This window comes from Mixophyes fleayi, chromosome 2, assembly GCF_038048845.1.
Source record: "Mixophyes fleayi isolate aMixFle1 chromosome 2, aMixFle1.hap1, whole genome shotgun sequence".
Taxonomy (NCBI): Eukaryota; Metazoa; Chordata; class Amphibia; order Anura; family Limnodynastidae; genus Mixophyes; species Mixophyes fleayi.
Window position 1 is genome coordinate 235,628,008 of NC_134403.1, and position 23,795 is coordinate 235,651,802.

Here is a 23,795-nt window from a genome sequence, read left to right on the forward strand (position 1 = left end):
ATTTGGCAGCGAACGAATTTTACTGTTTGCAACTCGTGAAAAATTTGAAAATCTACAGAAGGCCGCATATTGGGTGATGGATGGCACCTTCAAAACATGCCCAACATTATTTAGGCAGATATACACCATCCATGCTATGGTTGGTACTAATGAACACACCATGTATCAAGGTGCGATTTTGCAAAATCAGCAATTTTCTCTGGAGAGTTGAAACTTGCAGATGTATGAAGCAGAGATTTCATGCGAAATCGCCAGAGTTGTGCTTCTGTCAAAATCGCTATTTGCAAAATCGCCAGAGATCAAACTCCCGACTGTTTGCCACTGCAGCTATACAACTCTCAAATGTATGAAGCTGCGATTAAGCAAACTCAGGAGAGTTTGCTTTCCATCACGCCAGATACAACACGCTGCTTGCTAGCAGCGTGTTGTATAAACACATCACTGTTACACCGCCTGTCAGTGTAAAAACTGACAGAATAAAATTTAATAAAAAAAAAAAAACAGCGTGGGATCCCCGCTCTATTCATGCTTAACCCTAGTGCTGCCTGACTACTACTGGTTCTGTGAAAATCGGGGAAAAATTTTGCATGGGGTTCCCCCGATTTTCACTTAACCAGCACTAGGTAAACCAGCCGGGGTTGGAGGCACTGTAGCAGGGGAAACACGCAGCAGGGGTCCCCCTGCCATAATGACTAACCAACCCCAGACTGTTCAGCGCTGGGCTGGATTCCCTAGGGAGTGGGAAGAAAATTATGTTCTCGGTAGATGACGTGAAAGAACTCGCAGCCAATCTACAAGATCAGCACAGTTGTTGCCCCGCAGAATGTGGTTGGTGCATGAAAATAATAGGTTGGGCATGTCGCGAACAAATAATAAATTGGAAGGTTGGCACTGGCGATGGAACAGCATATTGGGCGAGAAGAAATTAGGTGTGTTCAACCTAATCACCTACTTCATTAAAGAAGAAAACACCACAAAAGCACAAATACAGAAAGTGACTGCCAACACTGGAAGGACACCGCCACGACGGGAGCAAAAAGAACGGGAAACTGCATTACAAACATGCATCGGCCGGAGGGAAATAGTCGACCTAATGACATATTTAAGAGGGATCGCTTACCACTTATAAACAAGTTGGCATAGGGCCTTCCATTTCCTAATGCAAGCTGCCCTCCCGAAAATTGCCCATAAGTGTGCAATGTCTGAGCACTGCGCTACCACATGTTACAAACTACTTTTGAATGCTAATGTCTGAGCATGTGAAATGTTGACTGGCGTGCGACCAAAATGAACAAGCGATTGATTTTTTTTGCTTAAAATGTTGTTTTTCCTGTAGGAAAGCGTTTGCCTGAGGTGGTCTTCAAACAAGTCTGGATGTCAAGCTGCCCTCCCGAAAATTGCCCGTAAGTATGCGCTACCACATGTTACAAACTACTTTTTAATGCTAGTTTTATATTAACTGTGACCTTTTTCTACCTACGAAATAAGGGACAAGTTGTATGCTAACAAGAGAAGGGTGCTGAATAACAATTACCTCAGGCCCATGAGCATTTCAACAATAGAAAGGATCTATAAAATACTATGGATGCAAAGTATTTAATGACCAATTTACTTTCCTTATTTTACAACTAAATTGTGTGTTTTCATTTTTTTGCTTATAGATAAGAAAATACGCAGCAAATAAGCAAGTGTCTTTAAGATTACATTAAAGGATTAATCAATACACATGGAGAAGAATATGAACATAAAATTATTATGGACGACGACCAGGGGTGTTAGATTACTATGAAAATATAATAATAATATTTTACATTAAGTAAGACTGTATTTAAGTTTAAACACATTACCATTATTAGGACAGATATTAAATTGGAAGAAGATTAGGGGCTACATTTACTAAGCTGCGGGTTTGAAAAAGTGGGGATGTTGCCTATAGCAACCAATCAGAATCTAGGTATCATTTTGTAGAAGGTACTAAATAAATGAAAGCTAGAATCTGATTGGTTGCTATAGGCAACATCCCCACTTTTTCAAACCCGCAGCTTAGAAAATCTAGCCCTAGGAGTTTGTCTTGTAGGATCTAATGTACAATAAATAAGAATTATATGTTTATTATATTCTCTATTCCATACAGAAAACTATTACAAAGACAAAGACAAAACGGGGTCCATCACTGCTATCTATGAATATAAATGGCATAACGTGGAATGATGGCATAGGGCCTTCCATTTCCTAATCAAATGTAAGTACTTATCAAATGTAAGTGCTGAAAAAAGCCCCCCTCGGCTTATACTCGAGTCCCATTTACCTGGTCTCCGTTCTCCAGTCTCCCCCGCTCATCTGCAGCCTCTGTGGATCACTGTCAGCCACCATTTTATTGTAGCCCATTTTTGTGTGTTCATTGCACATGGAACAATAAAGTTAAATGAAAAGGAGCCTGTCAGTCAAAGCTAAAGACCGGGACATTTCCATCTAGCCCCGCTGGTCAGAGACACATGTGAGTACCCTGACTTGTCCACTGCAATTATTTGCATCAGATTTCTAAAGTCAAATATTTTCATTTTTTTGTCACCTATTAATAAGTGTCTGAAGATTCCTTTGCATAACTGTGAAATCATTGAAAAGTCTAAAAACATCCCAAAGTTTAATAAGGGTTAAATCACACAAAGCAAATTGTATTGTTCTGTTAAAATGTTTCTTCCAGCAAACAAATTCAAACTTATCTTTATCTGAGCTATTATATCAAATTCTATTTAGCGTATGTGCAGCATCTTTTGCATTACTAAAGTCTAAATTACTGTACTGTTCTAAACACTTAGGAGTAACTGCTCATCACCTTCTAAAGGAGAATAAACGGAACTGGCACATGTATTTAGTATCCACAGACTGTCTCATTGATTTCTATATTAATGATCTGAGTTGTCTTTAGTGAATGTTATTTATATCTGTGTTCACCTATTAGGCTTGATACCAAGTGCAAAGGATTTCGTTTAACCATTTGTGTACAATTTTTTAGGATATGGGTATATATTATGTACTTATATAATTTTATTGATTAATAACAATACATTTTGATATATTTATTTACAACCTTAAGTTTGTATTATTGGGAGCCCAGTGTTAACGATATCCAGCACTGTTTTTATTTTTGAAATTTACCAGTATCTGCTGCATTTCCCACCCTAGGCTTATACTTGAGTCAATAAGTTTTCCCAGTTTTTTGTGGTAAAATTAAGTGCCTCGGCTTATATTCGGGTCGACTTATACTCGAGTATATACGGTAGTAGGGATTTTCTGTATGCCGTTATATTATGTGAAGGCATAACTTGTGTCTGTTTTACATCGCGCCTACTATGTAGCTGTCGCGATAATGCACTTGAGAGGCATTCTCGTAAAGTCCTAATGGTTGTCGTTATTTTCAGTGTAGCGATTCGTCCTCTATGGCAAGCTGTCTTTAATCTAGAAAATACAGCCCTTAATATTAACGTGGAACTCACCCCAGAAACGCACTCCTACATACCTATCCTGAGCTAATTCCTAAACGTTCTAGACATGTCTTGGGCCATATCCTCATTGTGACCCGTGCAACCATAGCTCAAAATTGGAAAATACTTTATCTCCAAGCTTGCATAAAAAAATATCTAAAAGTCAGTTTATTTTCCATATGGAAACCTTAAATATACTTCAACCTCAACTTCTTCTCCTATTATTGGTCTCCTTGGCATGAATATGTAACTGATGGAGATGTCTAAATGTCATCCGACCCCTCAAACCTTATAATACAATGGACTTATGTTTGTTATTGGTTTAAATGTTTATTATAGAAACACTTGTATATCTTGCTCAACTGTTACAATATGTTTATAATTTATTGTTTGTTCCCCCCTCCCCCATATTCTCCGCCTTCTTTTCAGTAAAAAGAAAAAACAAAATTAGCCAAATCAACTATGTTGTTAGAAAGGAAAACAAAATAAAAAACATATCTTATGATGTCAATGTATACTGGTGTAATTACGTTTGTGAACATCATACCTTTAGCTGGATGTACAGTTTTTTTCTCTTCATCACTTTCATTTCCACTCACAGATTGCCTACTGTTTTCAGGAGAAGTTTGTGTTTCATTCAAGGGGTTCTGGGAAATAACAGAAGTTCTTCCTCCCAAATTTTGGACAGTGGAGGCCAGAACAGGGGGCATCTTGACTTGTTTATGGATAGGGCTGTTAGTCATAGGTTGCAGGAGAGGTGGATGCTCATGAGCAGTAATATTTTCTAATGGGAGAGTTGGATCTGTAGGCTCAAGCATAGGAGGAGGAGCGGACTTTTCATCTGCAATCAAACAGCCATGTTTTCAAAAAATATTATCAACTATCACATTTTTGAAGCTACGAAATTTGAAACTGGAATAACAATGTGGTGTTCAATTGCGCAGTATACAATGGTAATCAAATGGATTGGTAAAATCATGTGATCCAAACATGTAAAAAAATCCAACATAACAAATAATAGAGCAACACTGTGAAGTAAAACAATAACAAAGTATGAAAAGCCATGATGAGATGTCAATCATTACCCTACATACAAATTTTGACAAATAATCAATAATTCAGATCCAAAGTGGAAAGCTTTAAAGGCAAGAGTTCAGGATGTCAACTTCAATTGGCCTGCATTTTTTTGGCACATATCCTTATATGCATCATATTTGTGTTACAATAAACATGGGTAAGCCGCTGGAAGTGGGCCATTTATGTTCAATAAAGAGGCAATCATTCTTTTTGTTTTGTGTACAGGAAAGAAAATGTGGCACTACAATGCCCAGGTAAAGACAGGGCTGGATTAACAATGGGCCTGATGGGGCTGCAGCCGCAGGCTTCTCCACAGAAATAGGCCCATGGGGAGGGGTTTCAGGGTAATGAGCGGTGTTGGGTGGTGATGTGGACCACTGGAGGCTTTCCTGGTTGCTAGGGAGCGATCCCATCATTGGAGAGCAACAGGTTGCCAATCGCAAGGCTGCCTGTTGCTGAGTTGGGTGGGGGCTGCCCCTACAGAGGCTGTGTGTGACTCATGCTGTGACTCGTGCCATACCAACTTCCACCCAGTCCCAGACGGAGGTAAGCGGCGCTGAACACAACAGGTAAGTACAATTTATTTTTAGCAGGGGATATGTGACAACAGAGGATATATGACAACAAGGGATATGTGAAAATATAATATGCATTTGTGAATGGCCCGTGTGTATTAGCATAGGGATCCGTTCCTTTTCTTACAATAAAATTACCAACTTTTTCAATGGAGATTATATCCTCGTGCCACTGACAGGTAACTGTATTTGACTATTTGTATTTTAAAGTCTGCTCAGATGTATGAACAGTTGAAGAAAGAATAGTTATATATAACAAATCTTATAAATTCCCCTTTGGTCATTTGAGGTGTTAGTAGGTTTGAAAATGACCAACAGCTGATAATCAAGTTCTCACACATTAACTGCACAGTTTGTTTGTATCAATAAAAAAACATATTTTTTAAGTCTCATGGCTGCCCTCCGTATTGTGTGACGGTGACAAGGTTGCCCTCTGTATTTTGTGGAGGTGACAAGGGTGTTATATGATGGTCACAAGGTTACTTTTTGTATTGTGTAGTGGTGACAAAAATGCTGTGTATTGTGTGGTGGTCACAAGGGTGCTGTGTAGTCTTCTGTTGCTGTAGAATATACTATTCACTTTATTTCATTTCATATTTAGTTGCAGGGAGGGAGGCCAAATTATAAAAAAAAGGGTGCTATTGAGTTAATATCGGGGTTGTTTGGGGATTCCGAAATTTTATGTACCTGTCTTTTTTCCAAATAGGACCACAATATTCCAGGATCCACACAAGCAGCAACTGAGCTTAAGACACCAGCAACCGCAGGTGGTGAAAGTGACAAGAACATTTAGGAGAGAGCAGCACAATCTGCCAACTGTCCTGAATCTGGTGTGGCAGTCCTAAATTTGGATGAATGTCTTGCTGACGTGAACTGACGCATTTCATCACGTGTATGTGATTTTATCAGAGATAATGAGTTGTTTCAGGTCATGTGAGGCACGGATTTGTAGAATACAGATATCATCATTATAGCCATTACACAGTCACTTGCCGTTATTCAGATCTCGAGTGTTATCCATCAAGTAATACCTGCTGCTGTTGAAACTTTTTATTGTTCTGGCACGCATCTGAAGGACGGCTCTGGAGAGAATGTACATGTTTTCATCTTGAATTGCTGACATACACCGCTGTGACTGTCTGCATTGGAGCCATATACCAGGAAACACACCATCTTTAATTACGGTATCTATATGCATTTGACATTTTGCTAAATACCTGAATATACATACCGAGTCCATTCTGATGGTTATCTGACACGCATCTGAGGGGAGATTATTTTCCCGTATTTGTCCTATCTATGAGCGGAATTGTTTAAATTATATTGTCGCTACAACTGTATCCCATTGTAGCAATTTAACCATGTGAATTAAAATAGAGCTGAGTGATCGGAGGGACTGGTTAAAGTTCTAAGTTTATTGCTGATATCATCCATATCTATAAAACAATTGAATTTTCAAGTTTATCGTATATAAAAAGACTGCCTCTTTCAGCACATCATGCAGTCACAGGATTAACTGTTTATTATACAGATTTACCATAATCATTGTGCTCAATACTCAGTTCTCTCATGCTGTTTGGTTTCTGATATCTAATTCAGTGCACTGAAAATTCATGCAAATGTCCATATTATCATCATCATTTTAGTGTTTTTATAGGTTTATTTTTAGATATCATATTTTATCGTTGATTGAATAAATATATATTGAATTATCTAACTTCACGGATTCATCATTTGGCGTTCAGTGTTTTCAGTTTCCAGCGCTGTCTATTGTTTCTTTCTTTGGTTTTCTATTTTGAGACCCCACAGGTCTGTACAGCTGCAGGTACTGATACACTAGTCCTTCTCATTGGGGTTTCATATTTCATTGCGCCAGGATTATTTTATATATATTGCCTCTGTATTTGTCTAAAATTATAGCCATATTACACAATAGAGATCCCCCCTGTCTTACGTGCCCCGGGCCCCCCAGAACCTCAATCCAGCTCTGTACACAGATGGCCGCACATCACTGATCACACCTTCGGAGGAACGGCGCTATGTAGGGCTCTAGGGAATTTGTTAACACCAGATAAAATTCCTTGGCTGCGCTGTAGTTAATCTGATCACACATACCCCGTTGTATGCAGGGATCTAGACATCACGTTTCTGCACCTCATTAGACAGGCATCCTTTTTGTGGTCAATAGTATGACTAAGGTACAAAGTATGAAGGAGGATGGCTGTGAGAGAGTGGGACATCCGGATCGTAAACAGTGAGCAGAAATTGCGTATCAGTCAGCGAGAAGAGACTTTGGCGCAGGGCCTAGTATGGGCTGGTATCCCAGGGCAGGGGAAACTGGACTGCTGCCAGGGTTAACTTGCAATAGCACAGTGTACCTTCGCAACTCAATATAAGTGGAGAGTCCTAGGCTGGAGACTAAGCCCCACATATGGTAACTACCAAACAGAGCTTAACTAGCGGGTAATCATATGGCCGTAAATTGCTAACACTACTCTCTTGCTCTTATTTTTATGTTTTCTGTGCATTTTTACACAAATAAACTGCACTTTTGAATTTGTACCTAATTCTTTGCTTGAGCCATCTGTAGCCTCGTGGGGAGATCCCTGGCACATGTCACCATATCATATGTGAAACCTTTAAAAACAGGGTTAGTGTGCCTTTAATGATGTAACTCATACTGGAAGCATCGGGTGAGTATGGAGTTGGAAGTGTACAGAAACCTCTGGTCTGTCTATATACAAGAAAATTCCTTCAGTCTGATTGGACTCACTTTCCTTTCTGTAGCTTTTGCGTGACCATCCACCAGGGAAGATGACCAGAGAAGGAGTCAGGACAGAGATAGGACGCTCACGTATGGTAATAAGATTAAGAATTACAATGCAACATGTTCAGTGCACTTTCCCCTCCTTCATGTGGCAAAAACCTCTGCTAGCTTGAAGGTGGAGAAGGTCAAGCCCTGTTTAATTTCTAAAAAGAACTGCACTGAAAGTAATACATACATACAGTAACGGAGAAATGTGGGTCTATGTACAAGTACATAGACTTCAGATTCCCCCCAAGATGTAAAACTACTTATTTAAATCCCCCAAAAATATGCATTTAAATTTAACTCTCTAAAAAAAATGGCAAATGAAAATAGCTGTAGCAAAAGTGTGGCAGCTTTTCGAAACCAAGATGAAAACAAGTTATGACAATATTAATAGGGCAAAAACCTGATGTAGTTACTATATGGAAAGGATCCAATTTAATGTCAAGTTCATTTGTCCCAATAATTATGCTCATCTAAAAAGGGTGGATAGAACACAGTATGTAAATATACTGAACTAAATAGAAGTTAACATTCTGACATTTATGCCTTTATTTTAAAATAAAAATTGCTTAAGTTTACATGAGTGAAACTTTTGAAATATTGACACAACAGTAGAGGGCAATGTAATTTGGCTTCCATATGCAACAAATTTTAAACCAATAATACAAAATGTAATAATTTAAGTTATAATATACTCTGTTAGCCCTAATGTAAGTCATAATTGTTATGGCCAGTGGTGCCCCTGATGGCGGCATGTCATTTCACACTCTGGACATGCCTGGCTTTTGGATACTGCTCCCCGCTTTACCAATACGGAACCCTGCTTGTACCACACTGATATTCTGTGTACTGACCCGGCTGGACCTGTGGACTACACTGTGAAGCTTAATTCTATTTTTGTCTTCCAGTCTGCATTGCCCGGCTTTATCAAGTACTACACTTCTGGATCCCTTTTTCTCAACACCAATCAAGAATCATCTTACTACAGCTTTCCAGTCTGACATCTGGTTCCCCTGACGCACTGTCTGTCTAAATTCCAGATCCACCTTGCTACCCGTCATTGTAGACAGGTAACTAAGTTTACTTATTTGTTATCGTGACTATCAATGTTATTTGAAATAATGTTATAGCAGTTTTAAAGGCTGAATTTAAAACGTTAAACTTAAATGTAAAAAATGCACTTACCAGGGTAAACCTCCAGCAAGTCTCTGCTACGTGGTGTCAATCTTTGGCGGAGAAGGTTAATTTCCCGGCGAAGCAGTTTCAGACGCCTAGTGCGAGCTCCACAAGCTCGAACACTGCTCACAATATCCAGTTTCTCTAAGAGTACCTTGAGTTGGCATTCAGGAGGGAGGTGGATTCTGTTTTCAGGGACCAAGAGCTCATCCACTAAGAAATAAAATAAATATAAAACATAGATAGTTTACTAAAATTTGCAATCTATATAATTTACTTTCTGGTGTTGGCTACCTACTATTGAATGGAAAGAAAGAAAAAGCCACAACAGTTTTACACTAAGTAGGCAAGTTTTAATATAACTGCTACCTGGAAGTTGAGATAGTGGACTACAGCTTAATAGTATCTAACCAATCCAAAAGGAACTACCGACGCTCGGCCCTCAAGGATAGGGGCAGGATGGTTGGTCAGTATAAACTATAGCTACAATGATTGTAACAGCTTTATAGTCACCACAATCTACATCAATATTATTATTATTATCATAGATTTGTAAGACGCCACAGTGCTCTACAGCGCCGTACAGTAGGGAAAACAGTACATAAAACAGGGACAAACAAGGTAGACAAAATAAATGCAGACATGATAACAAAGGGTATGAAGGACCCTGCTCATTAGAGAGCATGCATTCTAAGTGGAAGAGGGCACAGCTGAAACAAGAGGAGTAAATGTGTTTCAGAGTGGAGATTGGGATAGTTGTGAAGGTGCATTAGTATGAATAGTGTTATCGAGGATAATGTCACCTCTAAAAAAGAGATGGTTTTTCAAAGAGCATCTAAAGATTTGAAGGCTGTAGAAAAGTCTGACTGAGCGTGGTAGGGAATTCCATAAGTGTGGAGTAGCACGGGAGAAGCCTTGTAGGCGGGAATGAGAGGTATTTACCAGAGATGAGACAAGGTGCAGGTCAGAGGTAGATCTAAAAGGACGGGAGGGAGTATTTTGATAAGAGATATGAGATGTATGCAGGGGTAGTGTTGTTGAGGGCTTTGTATGTAAGGGTAAGTAATTTGAATTTGATTCTGGAGTACACAGGGAGTCAGTGTAGGTATTTGCAAAGTGAAGCAGCAGAGGTGGAGCGGTAAGAGAGGGAGATCACTCTTGCAGCATCATTTAGGATGGATTGAAGTGTGGACATAGGTGTCAGGAATGAAAGATAGCAGGAGGTTGCAATAGTCAATACGGGAGATGATGACAGAATGGATAAGAGTTTTGGTAACATGTTGAGTAAGAAGAGGGTGTATTCCGGCAATGATTTTAAGGTAGAGTAGACAGGACTGAGAGAGAGTCTGGTTGTGAGGAATAAAGCATGACACCAAGGCTGCAGACTTGGGAGACTAAGGGAAATTGTGGTGTTATTGACAGTGAGGAAGATTTGAGGGCATGTGTTGACTCTGGCAGGAGGGAAGATAATACTCTCTGTTTTGAACACATTGAGCTGTAGGTAGCATTGGGATATCACTGTGGTGATAGCAGAAAGACAGTTGGTTACACGAGATAGTACAGAAGGAGAGAGGTCAAGGGAAGAGCTATAGATTTGGGTGTCATCAGCGCAGAGGTGGTATTGGAGACTTAATGAGCGAATTAGTACCCCAAGAGAAGAGGTGTACAAGGAAAAAAGTAAAGGGCCAAGAACAGAGCCTTGTGGGACCCCAACAGATAGTGGTAGTGGAGGGAAGGATGTGCCAGAGATAGAAACACTAAAGGAGCGGTTTGATAGGTAGGAAGTGAATAGTCAATAGCATGTGACCTAATCTCCTAAAACTGAGTGGTAGAGAATTAATGCCTTTTGCAAGGAAATTGAAACTATTAATCTATTTAACACCCCCATTGGCTAGTGGAAACACCACTATCTTGGCCCAAAGGGATAGTGGCAAAAAAGGGTATTAGTGAGGTGGTTCTGGTTTGTTTTTTTTTTCTAAATCTATGATCACTTAAGTAATAGAGAATGGAACAAAGTGTACAGACCTATGTCTATGCATTGTGGGGGGTTAATGTACCAAATCAGCATCAAACAGTAATTGAGCGCAATAGTACTCATCTGCATGAGCCTTACACATTGTTCTGCAGGCAAATTTTATAATTCAGTGCTTCCAACACATCATTGACTTTTTATAGTAATCGCCTGGCTGCAGCACACTCTTCATTAAGCCAAGTGCAAAGCAGAAAGAGAAGTTAGCTTTTGGATCATGGTCCACTATTATCACTACAAACCCAAAAAGTTTCATGCAAATTTGTTTAGCTAAATTATCTCTAAATCTTCGAAAACATTGCCCTACATTATCATATCTATGGCTCTAGACACAGTACTTTTCTATGAGACATGGAACTCTGAGGTGATTTCCTGAGAAAATAGCTTTATATATGAGGGGATATCCAGATGTGTTTACCTTCACTGACAGTTATACATTCCATAAGGCTCTCAAATTAAGTCATATGACAAGCAAAATTACTACACTCCAATCAGAAATTATATTTTACAGGAGAGATGTCACTACTTTTCAAACACAAGGATATATTTTACAGGATACTTTTCATTTATAAATAAATCACCATGTCAGTCAAATTCTCAATTCCACATTTCAGCCAGAATTGTTGCTTATGTTGTTTGATCCAGAGTTGCTAACAAAATGTTAATGGGGTTAAAATGGAACTCTAGCATCTAACATAGAGAGAGTGTACAACATCTTTAATGTTTGAAAAATTCACAGCTATTAACAATTATCGGCCATGAGGTTTGAAGGAAGGGGAGCATTAGGTTCCAGAGAGGGCAACACACAATTGGTCATGATCCATCCAAAGGCTCTGCATGGTTTGGTTCATTTTTTAAACTTTTACCAGGCGATTTCTATCAAAAGTAATACAACTAATTTAATATTTTTGCCTAAACTACAGTCAATATACTGGAAATTACTAAATAACACATAATATTAATTCAATTGGGAACACTTTTCAAAAAAACAAAAGGATGCTCTTAAAGATGATCTTCTATACAAAATTAGAGATCTTGAGACTAAACATAAATCTTCCCTAGTAAAGGAGATGCTGACAAAGTTAACTGAGACCAGGATTGCTCCTGGGGAGAAAACAAACTTGGCCTTTCACAAACAAATACTTCCAATGAGGGAATGAACCAGGAAAACTTTTGGCCATGGATTTTCAGGCTCAATAGGCTAAATCTTTTATGCATTGTGTCAGAGATTCTAATAGGAAGGAGATACATTTAACATAGGAGATTGCATCTGCATTTCACATCTACTACTCTAAATTGTATAATAGTTTGATATCTCTCTCAAGAGATTTATAATTCTAAAAAGAAGGTGATCAAAAACTATTGTGACAGGATGCACCACCTATTATTATTATTATTGTTTATTTGTTAGGCGCCAAAAAGTTTCCACAGCGCCGTACACGGTACAAACAGTAGACTATACAGGGTAAAACAGTACAGAACAATAAACACAAAGTACCAGTACTTCAGAAATTCCAGGCAGGCAAATACAGTAGAGACGGAGCGGAAGAACGGGTATGGAGACAGGAGGGAAGAGGGGCCCTGCTCATACGAGTTTACATCCTAAGGGAGGGTAAACAAAATCAGGCACAGAAGGGAGCCAGTGAAGCAAAGGGGAGAGAAAAAAGGGGCCAGGGGAGAAAAAGAAGAGGTGAGAGGTTAAGTGGATGGTTGGTAGGCCTTAAGGAACAGGTGAGTTTTAAGTGCCTGCTTGAAGGAGCACAGATTGGGTGAGAGACGGATGGAGCGAGGGAGGTCGTTCCAGTGAAGGGGGGCAGGGCGGGAGAAGTCTTGGATTCTAGAGTGGGAAGAGGCGATCAGAGTGGAAGAGAGGCGGCGATCATTTCCCGAGCGCAGGGAGCGGGCGGGAGTGTGAAAGAGAGTGGATGTAAGGGGCAGTAGACTGGGTGAGAGCCTATAAGTGGTGGTAAGGAGTTTGAAAAGGATTCTGTAGGGGAATGGGAGCCAGAGGAAGAGCGGCGTGAGAGGAAGATGAGTCTCACAGCCGCATTGAGAATAGAGCAGAGGGGGGCGAGGTGCGAGCAGGGGAGGCCAGTAAGGTGGAGGTTGCAGTAGTCGAGGCGGGAGATGATGAGAGCATGGATGATAGTTTTGGTGGCATCTTGAGCAATTTTACGGAGTTGGAAGCGACAGGCTTGGGCAAGGGATTGAATGTGGGGGGCAAAAGAGAGAAAGGAGTCAAGAGTGACTCCTAGGCAGCGGAGTTGGGTGACAGAGAAGATAGTGGAGTTGTTAACAACGATAGAGAGGTCGTGGTAGGAAGGGAGTCTGGGTGGGGGAAAGACAATGAGTTCGGTTTTGGAGATGTTAATTTTAAGAAAGCGTGAGGACATCCAGGAGGAGATGGCTGAAAGGCAGTCAAGTTACACGAGAGAGGAGGGAGGAGGAAAGATCAGGAGAAGAGATGTAGAGTTGAATATCATCAGCATATAGGTGATACTGAAGACCGAACAAAGAGATGAGAGCTCCAAGGGAGGAAGTATCGAGCGAAAAGAGTAAAGGACCAAGAACAGAGCCCTGAGAGACTCCAACAGGGAGAAGGGAGGGAGTGGAGGAAGAACCAGACGTGGATACAGAGAAGCGGTTAGCAAGGTATGAGGTGAACCAGGCATGGACAGAGCCAGAGAGGCAGAGAGAGAGAGAAGAGTTTGCAGCAGGAGGGGGTGGTCCACGGTGTCGAAGGCCGCGGAGAGGTCGAGGAGGATGAGTATGGAGTAGTGACCCTTGGATCTGGCTGATAGGAGATCATTAGTAACTTTAGCCAGAGCTGTTTCGGTAGAGTGCAGGGGGCAGTAGCCGGATTGGAGAGGGTCAAGGAGGGAGTTGTCAGAGAGGTGTCTGGTGAGGCGGCTGCAGACAATCTGCTCAAGTAATTTGGAGGCATATGGGAGAAGAGAGATAGGGCGGTAGTTAGCAAGAGAGGTGGGGTCAAGATTGGGTTTCTTGAGGTTAGGGGAGATAAGAGCGTGTTTAAATGAGGATGGGACAACGCCTGAGGAGAGTGATAGGATGAAGAGGTGTGCGAGGTAAGAGCAGGCAGTAGGAGAGAGAGAGTGAAGGAGGTGGGAGGGGATGAGATCAAGAGGACAGGTAGAGGGTGGAGAGGAAAGAATAAGGGAGCGAACTTCTTCAACTGAGTGAGGATGAAGGAGGACCACAGCTGTTTGATGGCGGGAGGTGAAGTGGAGAGGGTGGCGGGAGAGGGGTAGGAGGAAGAGATGTTCCATCTGATGGCTTCAATTTTGGAAGAGAAAAAGGAGGTGAAGTCAGAAGCAGAGAGGGAAGGTGGTACAGTGGGAGGGGTGGGGGAGAGGAGTGAGTTGAATGTGGCAAAGAGGCGGCGGGGATTGGAGGACGGAGAAGAGATAAGGGACTTAAGGAAGGATTGTTTAGCGAGGGACAGGGCAGAGCAGAAAGAGGAGAGGATTAATTTGAAGTGAAGGAAGTCAGCCAGGGAACGAGATTTCCTCCAGAGGCGTTCGGCTGTGCGAGAGCACTTTTGGAGGGAGCGGGTGAGTTTGGAGTGCCAGGGTTGGGGAATAAGGCGACTGCGGCAGATAGAAGAGGCCGGGGAAACGGTGTCCAGGGCAGTAGTGAGGGACAGGTTGTAGAGAGAGGACACCTGATCAGGGCAGGCCAGAGAGGAAAGGGGTGATAGGAGAGTTTCAAGAGAGGAGAAGGAGATGGGGTTGATGGCGTCAAGGTTGCGCCTGGTGAGGATGGCTTTAGGCGAGGTGGGAGCAGGGGAGGAGGACAGAGTGAAGGAGAGGAGATGGTGGAAGGAGAGTGGGAAGGGAGAGTTGGAGAAGTCAGAGAGATCACAGAGGTGAGAGAAGACAAGGTCGAGGGAGTGACCAAGACAGTGGGTAGGGGAGGAGGTCCACTGAGTGAGGCCAAGGGAGGAGGAAAGAGTGAGAAGTTTTGATCGTGGCAGGGTCAGAACAGTTGTCAATAGGGATGTTAAAGTCACCCAGTATAATGGAGGGCAGTTCAGAGGAAAGATAGTGGGGGAGCCAGGCGGCGAAGTTGTCAAGAAAAAGAGAGGTAGGGCCAGGGGGACAGTAGATTACGGAGACACGGAGATGGATGGGGGAGAAGAGCCGAATGGAGTGGACTTCAAAGGAGAAGGAGAGGGAAGGTAAAGTGGATATGACCCGAAAAGTGCAGTTAGGGGATAGGAGGAGGCCCACTTCCCCACCTGGCCGCTCGTCTGGACTGGTGGAGTGGGTGAAAGAGAGGCCCCCATAGGAGAGAGTGGCAGGGGAGGCAGTATCAGAAGAAGTGAGCCAGGTTTCGGTTATGGCTAGAAGATTAAGAGAGTTAGAGATGAAGAGGTCGTGAATGGAGGACAGTTTGTTACGGACAGACCTGGAGTTCCAGAGGGCACACGAAAAAGGGAGGGATGGAGAAGGGGAGATATTGATGAGATTGTCAGGGTTGACGGAGCGAGGGAGGGGGGTGAGAGATGGGACAGATAGATTTGGGCCTTTGGCAGGGGCTGGGGGAGATGATGGGTATAGGAAAGGAGCGAGGCGGCATGATGAGAGACAAGGGAATAAGAGAACGGCCAGAGGAAGCGGGGGAGGTGAGAGGGAGAAGCACAGCGGGTAGGGCAGCAGTAGGGAGCCGAAGTGGAACAGAGCAAATTAGAAGCGGAGACAAAGCAGTGTAACCAGTGTAGACAATGTAAACAATGTAATTGGAGGAGAGTAGTGGCAAAGCAATAAAACAATGTAAAGTGGAGGAGAATGAAATCACGATCTAAGCAATGTAGACAATGTACAGTGGAGAACAATAAAATAAAGGTGGAATAAATAAAATAAATAGATTGGTGGTACCGTGAAATGAATGAAATCACGATCTAAGCAATGAAGACCATGTGCAGTGGGGAACAATAAAATAAAATAAAAGGTGGAATAAAATAAAGGTGGAATAAATAAAATAGATTAAACTAAATAAATGGATAGTTGGTATGGTGAAATGAAACACAAGAAACACAAGAAAAGGCAGTGAGGGCTACAGAGTGCAGGTACCGGGAGAGTTTAGGAGAGTTCCAGGTATTCACAGGAGCAGGAGTAGTTCGTGGGGACCAGCATTCAGGAGCAGGAGGGTCCAGGAGTAGTTTGTGGGGACCAGCGTTCAGGAGCAGGAGGGTCCAGGGGGTCTAGTGATAAGGGTTATCGGAGTTCCGGAGGGTCAAGGCAAACGGACCAGAGATCAGATGGACGAACAGCCAGAGCAGTGCGGACGCCCCAGCAGTCGAAGTAGCTGAAGTCCAGTACGGAGCAGGTGGAGGTCGTGGGAGACAGCTCTGGAAGGGCACCGCAGGACTGGAGGAGAACAGCAGCGTCCGGACTGGAGGAGCAGGAAGAGGCCACTGGAACGGAGCAGCAGGAGACCACAGGGTTGGAAGCCAGAGGACAGAGTGGCATCAGGAGGCCACCGGACAGGAGGATGCGCAGCGAGAGGACCGGTAACGGAGCAGCAGCAGCCAGGGACCACAGGCAGGATCAGCAATCGGAGGACTTGAAGTAGAGCCGCGGCACAGGTTGGTGACGTGGAGGCTGGAAGCGGCGTCATGGAGGTCTGGAAGACTGCAGGAGTCATCACCCGGTGAGTAGAGCTGAGACGGAGCAGGAATTTGGCGGGTGCTAGAAGGCGGCAGGCAGTATGGCAACAGGTAGGAGGCGGGCAAGTAGTCAGCGGTAGGTTAACTGAGCGGTGGGCCTGAGCCAGGAGAGGCCGGAGAGTGAGGCCGAAGCCACGGCCTAGAGTAGAGACGACAGGCGGCAGGGAGATGCATCGAGGGAGCAACAGGTACACTTTACCAGCAATCAGCATCGGGTAAAGGAGGCAGAGGAGGCAGGCAACTCCGAGATGGAATGCGGGGCCCAGAAAGGTTTCAGGCTGGGCTCCATCGGAGAGCAAGCAGGACACGTCTGTCCTGTTCAGAGACCGGAAGCATACCTATGCCACCCTGTCTGCTGCTGCTGGGAACCGGCTAGGTTTACTTTATCACCGTCCACTTTCTTTCTCCCAAATTGCATCCGCTAACCGCAGTAGGAAGGGCTTGTAATGCTGCCACCACTAGCCTCCTACACCGTGGATGGATCCTCCCCAGCCTATCACACTGGAATGCTGGGTCCAACCTCAGAACAGCCGGGGAACAGATCAGATTTGGGTCTAATCTGCAGGTCACAGGAATTACAGCAAGAAAGCAGTTGCAGGATCTTGACGCAAAATGAAGTTTATTAGTTAAAGTAATCCAAAGAAGGACAGTTACATTCACTAGTTGAAGACACTAGTGACATCCAGAAAGGTACAGATGGTATACTACATTACATGGTCAAAAGCTTTCCTTTTTACACAGATTCTGACACAAATCCTGGCAGAGGGTAAGCCAGCACCCTGATCTGGGATGGCTCTGCTACGTGTGAGCTATTTTTAGTATCAGAATGCAATATGTTTCCCAAAATATGGATATAAATGCAAAGCAAAGATAACAAAATTTACACTAATCTGTTATTCTAAAACACACAAGTCAGAAAGGATGAAAAGGTCTAATTAACATGACATTACCTGCCTTCAGTCACAGAAAACAAAAACAAATTTCCTCTACTGGCTCTGTCTCAGCAATAAATACATTTCCTTTACACACAAGGCTATTGCATTAAAAATCAATAAATGAATATGAAAATAAATACATTTATACTCCCAGCGCAGGGACTTTGCCCTTTCTGGCGATGCGCCACAGTTATTAACTGGCACCACAGTGCCCATACATTAAATAATTACATTTAAATTAATAAATATATCCTTTAATTCATCTTTAATACTTTAGTGCTTTAACCCATTCAATGCTCCCGTAGCCACAATTATATTAAAAAATGTGACCCTGATGTGTCAGGAGTATGAATAGGAGTAACGGAACATAAACTAGCCCTATTCGCGGATGATCTCATGGCCATAATCCCCAATCCTGTGATCTCCTTGACAAATTTAATGTTAAAATTTAAGAAATTTGGTTAGCTATCAAACTTTCAAATCAATTACACTAAATACATAGCCTTGAGCATCTTGATTACTCGGTACACTTTACAGGGCCTCCAGGACTTTTTCTCCTTCACCTGGCAACCAGACTGTATCAAATGACTCAGTGTTTTACTATCTAAATATCTCTCCGATCTGTATAAGGTGTGTTCGCTTGTATTTTAGACATTGGCAATTCCAGGGCTTCTCCTGGTTGGGAAGAATAATATTGTGAAATTGAACACTCTACCAAAGCTCTTATACCTCCATCAAATGCTCCAAATCAACATTCTTCCCAAATACTTTCTTGATCTCCAGAGCGGAGTTTGTGAATTCATGTGGGCAGGAGAACTTCATAGGTTTCGTCATGACATTCTTTTTACACAGAAATCACAGGAAGGCTTTCAGCTAACTGTTTGCCAAATATTATCAGACAGTATTACTAAACAGAGAATTGATGCAAGTTCAAACTACCTAATCAGGCAAATGGGAGCTCTATATATAGTGACATATGATCCAATCATTCATCTCCCTTGAGAAAGTCCTCCTCAGACGAAATGCATTGGGTCACGCTCTCAATTCACCCTTTGGACACACGAGAGATCTGGAAGTGATGGATGCGTTCCACAGTAGCAGGCTCTTTTCCTCTCCAGCCGAGCCGAAATACCGATCAACACCATATATATGCTATATATATATATATATACACACACACACACACACACGCACATCTATAATATAAATGCTTAGTGGCGTGTGTTGGTCTGTCTGTGTGTGGAAAAAATAAAACCAAGCTGCAGCGCCACCTGCTGGGCGGAGTTATACACTGACCTACTAAATTCTTAGTGTGTGTGGAAAAAAAAAATCAGAAAGGGCTGAAATTTGGTATACTAAGATGTTTTTAATTTGTTAATTTAATTTGTTAATTGTTAAAAGTGTTTATAAAGATTTAAAAAAAATATATATATATATTTCTTGAAGGAGAAGTGACAGTTGGGAGTGGTTGGTGGTTGCCGGGGGTGACAGTGGGGAGTGGCTGGTGGTTGCCGGGGGTGACAGAGTGAGAGGAGTGTGATACTCAGGACCGCTGAGAGAGATCCCTGTGTCTGGATAGACATCTGGATAGATGTGGCGATGAAAATGAAGGATGAGGTGATGGAGAAGAATGATGAGGTGGTGACATGTGGACAAAACCACGTTAAAAAAGGGCGCTTACGTCGGGAAGTAACGCTCTTCCCCTGAGGCCTGGGCTATGGCCCAAATGCATGACAAGAACCTTTTTAACACCTTAAGTAGCTTGATTTGACTAGAATGCATGAGCATCATGCACGGGTTAACTTATATATATATATATGCATAAACACACATCTATGTATACACACACACACACACATATATATACACATATATACACATATATATATATATATATATATATATATATTTATATATATATGTGTGTGTGTGTATACATAGATGTGTGGTTATGCATATATATATATATATATATATATATATATATATATATATACACACACACATATATATATATATGTATATACATATATATCTATACATATATATCTATATATCTATATGTACACACATATAAACACACACACACACATATATATGTGTGTACGTGTATGGCTGTGGGTGGATATGACCTGTGTGTGTGGCCTTTATGTGCGTAATACCTGTGTGTGGCCTTTGTGTGTGTGTGTGTGGGTCCCGTGCTTGTGTGTGGCTTGCGCATGTGTGGCCTTTGCGTGTGTGGGTGACCTTTGGGGGTGTGTATATGTGGCCTTTGTGTGTGTGTGACCTTTGTGTGTGTGTCCATGTATGTGAGTCCCTGTGCCCAAGTATGTGTGTGTGTGTGAGCATGTCAATTGCTTCGTTCTGGTTGCATGTCCAAGTTACTTGGACTCTTTAAGACTCACTGACTTGCCATTCAGGTTTCAATATTGATGCATTTTCTTATCTCTTTTGTCAGTGCACTGATGTATTTTATTGTATTAATGTTCTTCACCATAAATATATATGCTTTTTAATTCACAATCAGCTTGAATGTTGCAACACACACTGTAAGCAATCAGACGCCTTGGGGACTCCATAGTTACTTTGGTTTATTTTTGCGTGTGGGTGTGGCATTTGCACGTGTGCGGCCTCTGTGTACGTGTATGACCTGTGGGTGTGGCCTGTGTGTGTGTGGCCCGTGCATGTGCACGTGTGGCCTGTGCGAGTGTGGCCTGTGTGTGTGTGGCATCATGGGATGTGAAGGATAGAATCATGTTAGTTGTAATTGGTATCAGAGTGCAGTCAGCTATATTTCTGTATTCCTCTATGGCAACTGCTTCGCAAGCGCAGCAATTCATCTCTTGTCCAGCTGTCATTTATTCCTTTTAGTTCAGCTCTAAGCAGTTTCTCCCAAGCACCATTGCGGACCGGATCACGCCTGGAAGAGGCAAGTACACAATTATATAATTTTGTATTCATTTTTTAGTGGCTTAAAATGATCTTTTAGGCAATTGTGAGGCATAACAGTCATTGGGGCATTTATGGGTAGCTGAATATTCTTTGGGGCCATTTAATGTGTGGCTTAAAAAAATTTGGAGTCACATTATGAGGCATAACAGTCATTGGGGGCATTTTTGTGTATCTTAAAAAACATTTTTGAGGCACTTTGTGAGGTATAAAGAAAATTGGTGGTATTACTGTGGCAGAAAATGTATTGGGGACATTACTGTGGCATAAAATGAATTGGGGGGCAACTGTGTGGCATATTTTGATTTGGCCGGAAATGTGTCGCATATTTTGAATTGGGGCAACTGTGTGGCATATTTTGAATTGGGGCAACTTTGTGGCATACTCTGATTTGGAGGCAACTGTGTGGCATACTTTAAATTGGGGGCACAACTATGTGTCATAACATGGATTGTGGTGATTTATGTGTGGCATAAAATTAATTGGGAGTATTACTGTGGCATAATATGAACTGAGGGTATTACTATGGCATAATATGAACTGGGGGCACCATTGGCGCAGTTATGTACCTAGGTTAAGATTAAACCAGGTAAAAACTTGTGTAGTTTAAAGTTTTGTTAACTTACATGATTTCCTCGCAGCAAACAGACAGGGTGTGTCTGTTAGTGCAAACAGAGCCAGTGATGGGCGTTTTCCCTTAAAGAGAAGGTGGGTGTGTCACCTGTCCATCAAGCTAGGGCTGGGGGAGGAGTATCATGCATAAAAGCTTGATTGTGTCATTTGTGCTGGGGAAGCTGGCTGGTCTTGAGAGAGCTGAGCTATGTCTAGTTAGAGTTTAGGGTCTCCAAGAATTGCTGTGAAATTCATACGGTGTCAAATACATTTTAACCATCCTGACAATTAAGCTGCATAAAAAGAAGTTGTTTGCGTGTGCTTCAGCAGTAGCGGGCTCTTGCCACAATATATATATATATATATATATATATATATATATATATATATATATATATATATATATATATATATATATATTAATATTGTAGCAAGAGCCCGCTACTGCTGAAGCACACGCTACTGACACACCTGGGCTTGAAGACATTTTTGCCAGCGCACAGATGGAAAAAGGCTGCCGAACCCTGCTCTATGGCTATGAAGTGCTCATCTCTGCTTGTCCATTTTCTCAATCTGTCCATTTGACTGCAGACTAGTAGGGCTAGAAATTGTGTTCAAATCAATGGCACTGGTAAATCGTGCAAACTCTGCTGAAGTATACACAGGGCCGTTGTCTTTCCATCACTATACAAGCACGCAGTGATTACTCCTATTCTAAAAAAACAAGATTCCGACCCAAACTTTCTGTCAAATTACCGTCCCATCTCTCAGCTCCCGTGCCCCTCCAAGCTTCTGAAAAGACTTGCCTACACTCGCCTCACACACTTTTTATCCGCAAACAACCTGTTGGATCCTCTTCAGTCTGGCTTTCATTCTCAACACTTTACAAAGACTGCGTTGACTAAGGTTGTCAATAATCTGATAACTGTTAAAACTCAACGCCATTACTCTCTCCTAATTCTCCTAGATCTCTTGGCTGCATTTGACACCGTTGACCACTCTCTTCTCATACAAACTTTGCAATCCCTAGGGCTTCAAGACACTGTTCTATCCTGGTTCTCATCCTACCTTTCTAATCGCTCTTTCACTGTTCATTTCTCTGGGGCCACCTCTGCTCCGCTTTCTTTATCAGTTGGAGTACCGCAAGGCTCAATGCTAGGTCCTCTGCTGTTCTCTATCTATTCCGCTTCTCTTGGAAATCTAATAAGTTCCTTTGGATTTCAGTATCATCTCTATGCGGATGATACCCAAATTTATCTATCCTTTCCTGATATCTCGACATCTGTGTTGTCCCGTATAACTGACTGTCTTTCTGCCATTTCATCTTGGATGTCCTCCAGCCAACTCATACTTAATCTTTCTAAAACAGAGTTAATAACAACAAGAGCATACTTGACATTTCTATCTCCGTTGATAACATGACCATAAATCCCACCCCACAAGCTCACTGCCTAGGTGTAATCCTTGACTCACACCTATCCTTTGTTCCCCACATTGACTCTATATCTAAATCATGTTATATAGATCTAAAGAACATTTCCAGAATTCACACATATCTCACGCAAGACACTGCAAAAACCTTAATTCATGCATTTATCATCTCCTGCATTGATTATTGCAATTCCCTCCTTACTGGTCTTCCCCAAAACAGACTCAAACCCCTACAATCTATTTTGCACACTGCGGCAAGACTGATTTTCCTTGCAAATCGTTATTCCTCTGTTGAATCACTCTGTATGTCTCTACACTGGCTGCCTGTTTTCTACCGAATCCAATATAAAATACTTTTACTAACCTACATGGCCATCAACAAAGCTGCACCAACATACATCTCCTTTCTTGTCTCAAAATATCTCCCAACTCGGCAACTCCGTTCTGCACAAGATCTGCGTCTCTCATCCACCCTCATTACATCCTCCCATTCCCGTTTACAGGACTTTTTTTGGGCTGCACCAACTTTATGGAATTCTCTCCCTCACACAATAAGACTCTCCTCTGGTCTACAAACTTTCAAGCGTTCTCTGAAAACCTACCTCTTCAAACAATCTTCTAATATTCCTCAAGCACCCTCTTAACCTCACCTTACACTTTTACCACCCGTTACACAATTTCACACATGACAACTACCCCCTGACCAACATTGTTGTGTGACAGGATCATTTAGCTTATGAGTCACTTTTACCTTTGCAGCCTGGCTTGGCCGAAATGTAGACTTAGCCTTAGCATAATGTGTCAAATTCCCATTGTCCCATTAATTGTAAGCTTGTGAGCAGGGCCTTCTCACCTCTTTGTCTGTTTTACCCAGTTTATTTATTAGTTTACTATGTTTGTTCCCAATTGTAAAGCGCTACGGAATATGTTGGTTCTATATAAATAAATAAAATAAATGATGATGATGTTAAAATATATTGCCTTTAGTTTATCAAGGACATTGGAGGTCAATGTGTGTTTCAAAG

General features: G+C 42.0%; 1 protein-coding gene across 5 annotated transcripts in view; it reads right to left on the reverse strand.

Annotated features, from left to right (window-relative positions):
• The window catches only part of BRPF3 (bromodomain and PHD finger containing 3), a 170,605-nt gene that overhangs the window by 28,183 nt on the left and 118,627 nt on the right, over positions 1-23,795 (reverse strand). For 4 of the 5 annotated variants that reach the window (XM_075195653.1, XM_075195652.1, XM_075195654.1 and 1 more), the window contains 2 exons: positions 9,135-9,338; positions 4,033-4,326 (listed from right to left, as the gene is read on the reverse strand). In XM_075195653.1, the coding sequence (XP_075051754.1) occupies positions 4,033-4,326; positions 9,135-9,338 (498 nt within the window). The remainder of the gene's footprint in view (positions 1-4,032; positions 4,327-9,134; positions 9,339-23,795) is intronic. The other variant, XM_075195656.1, reaches the window with a different exon arrangement.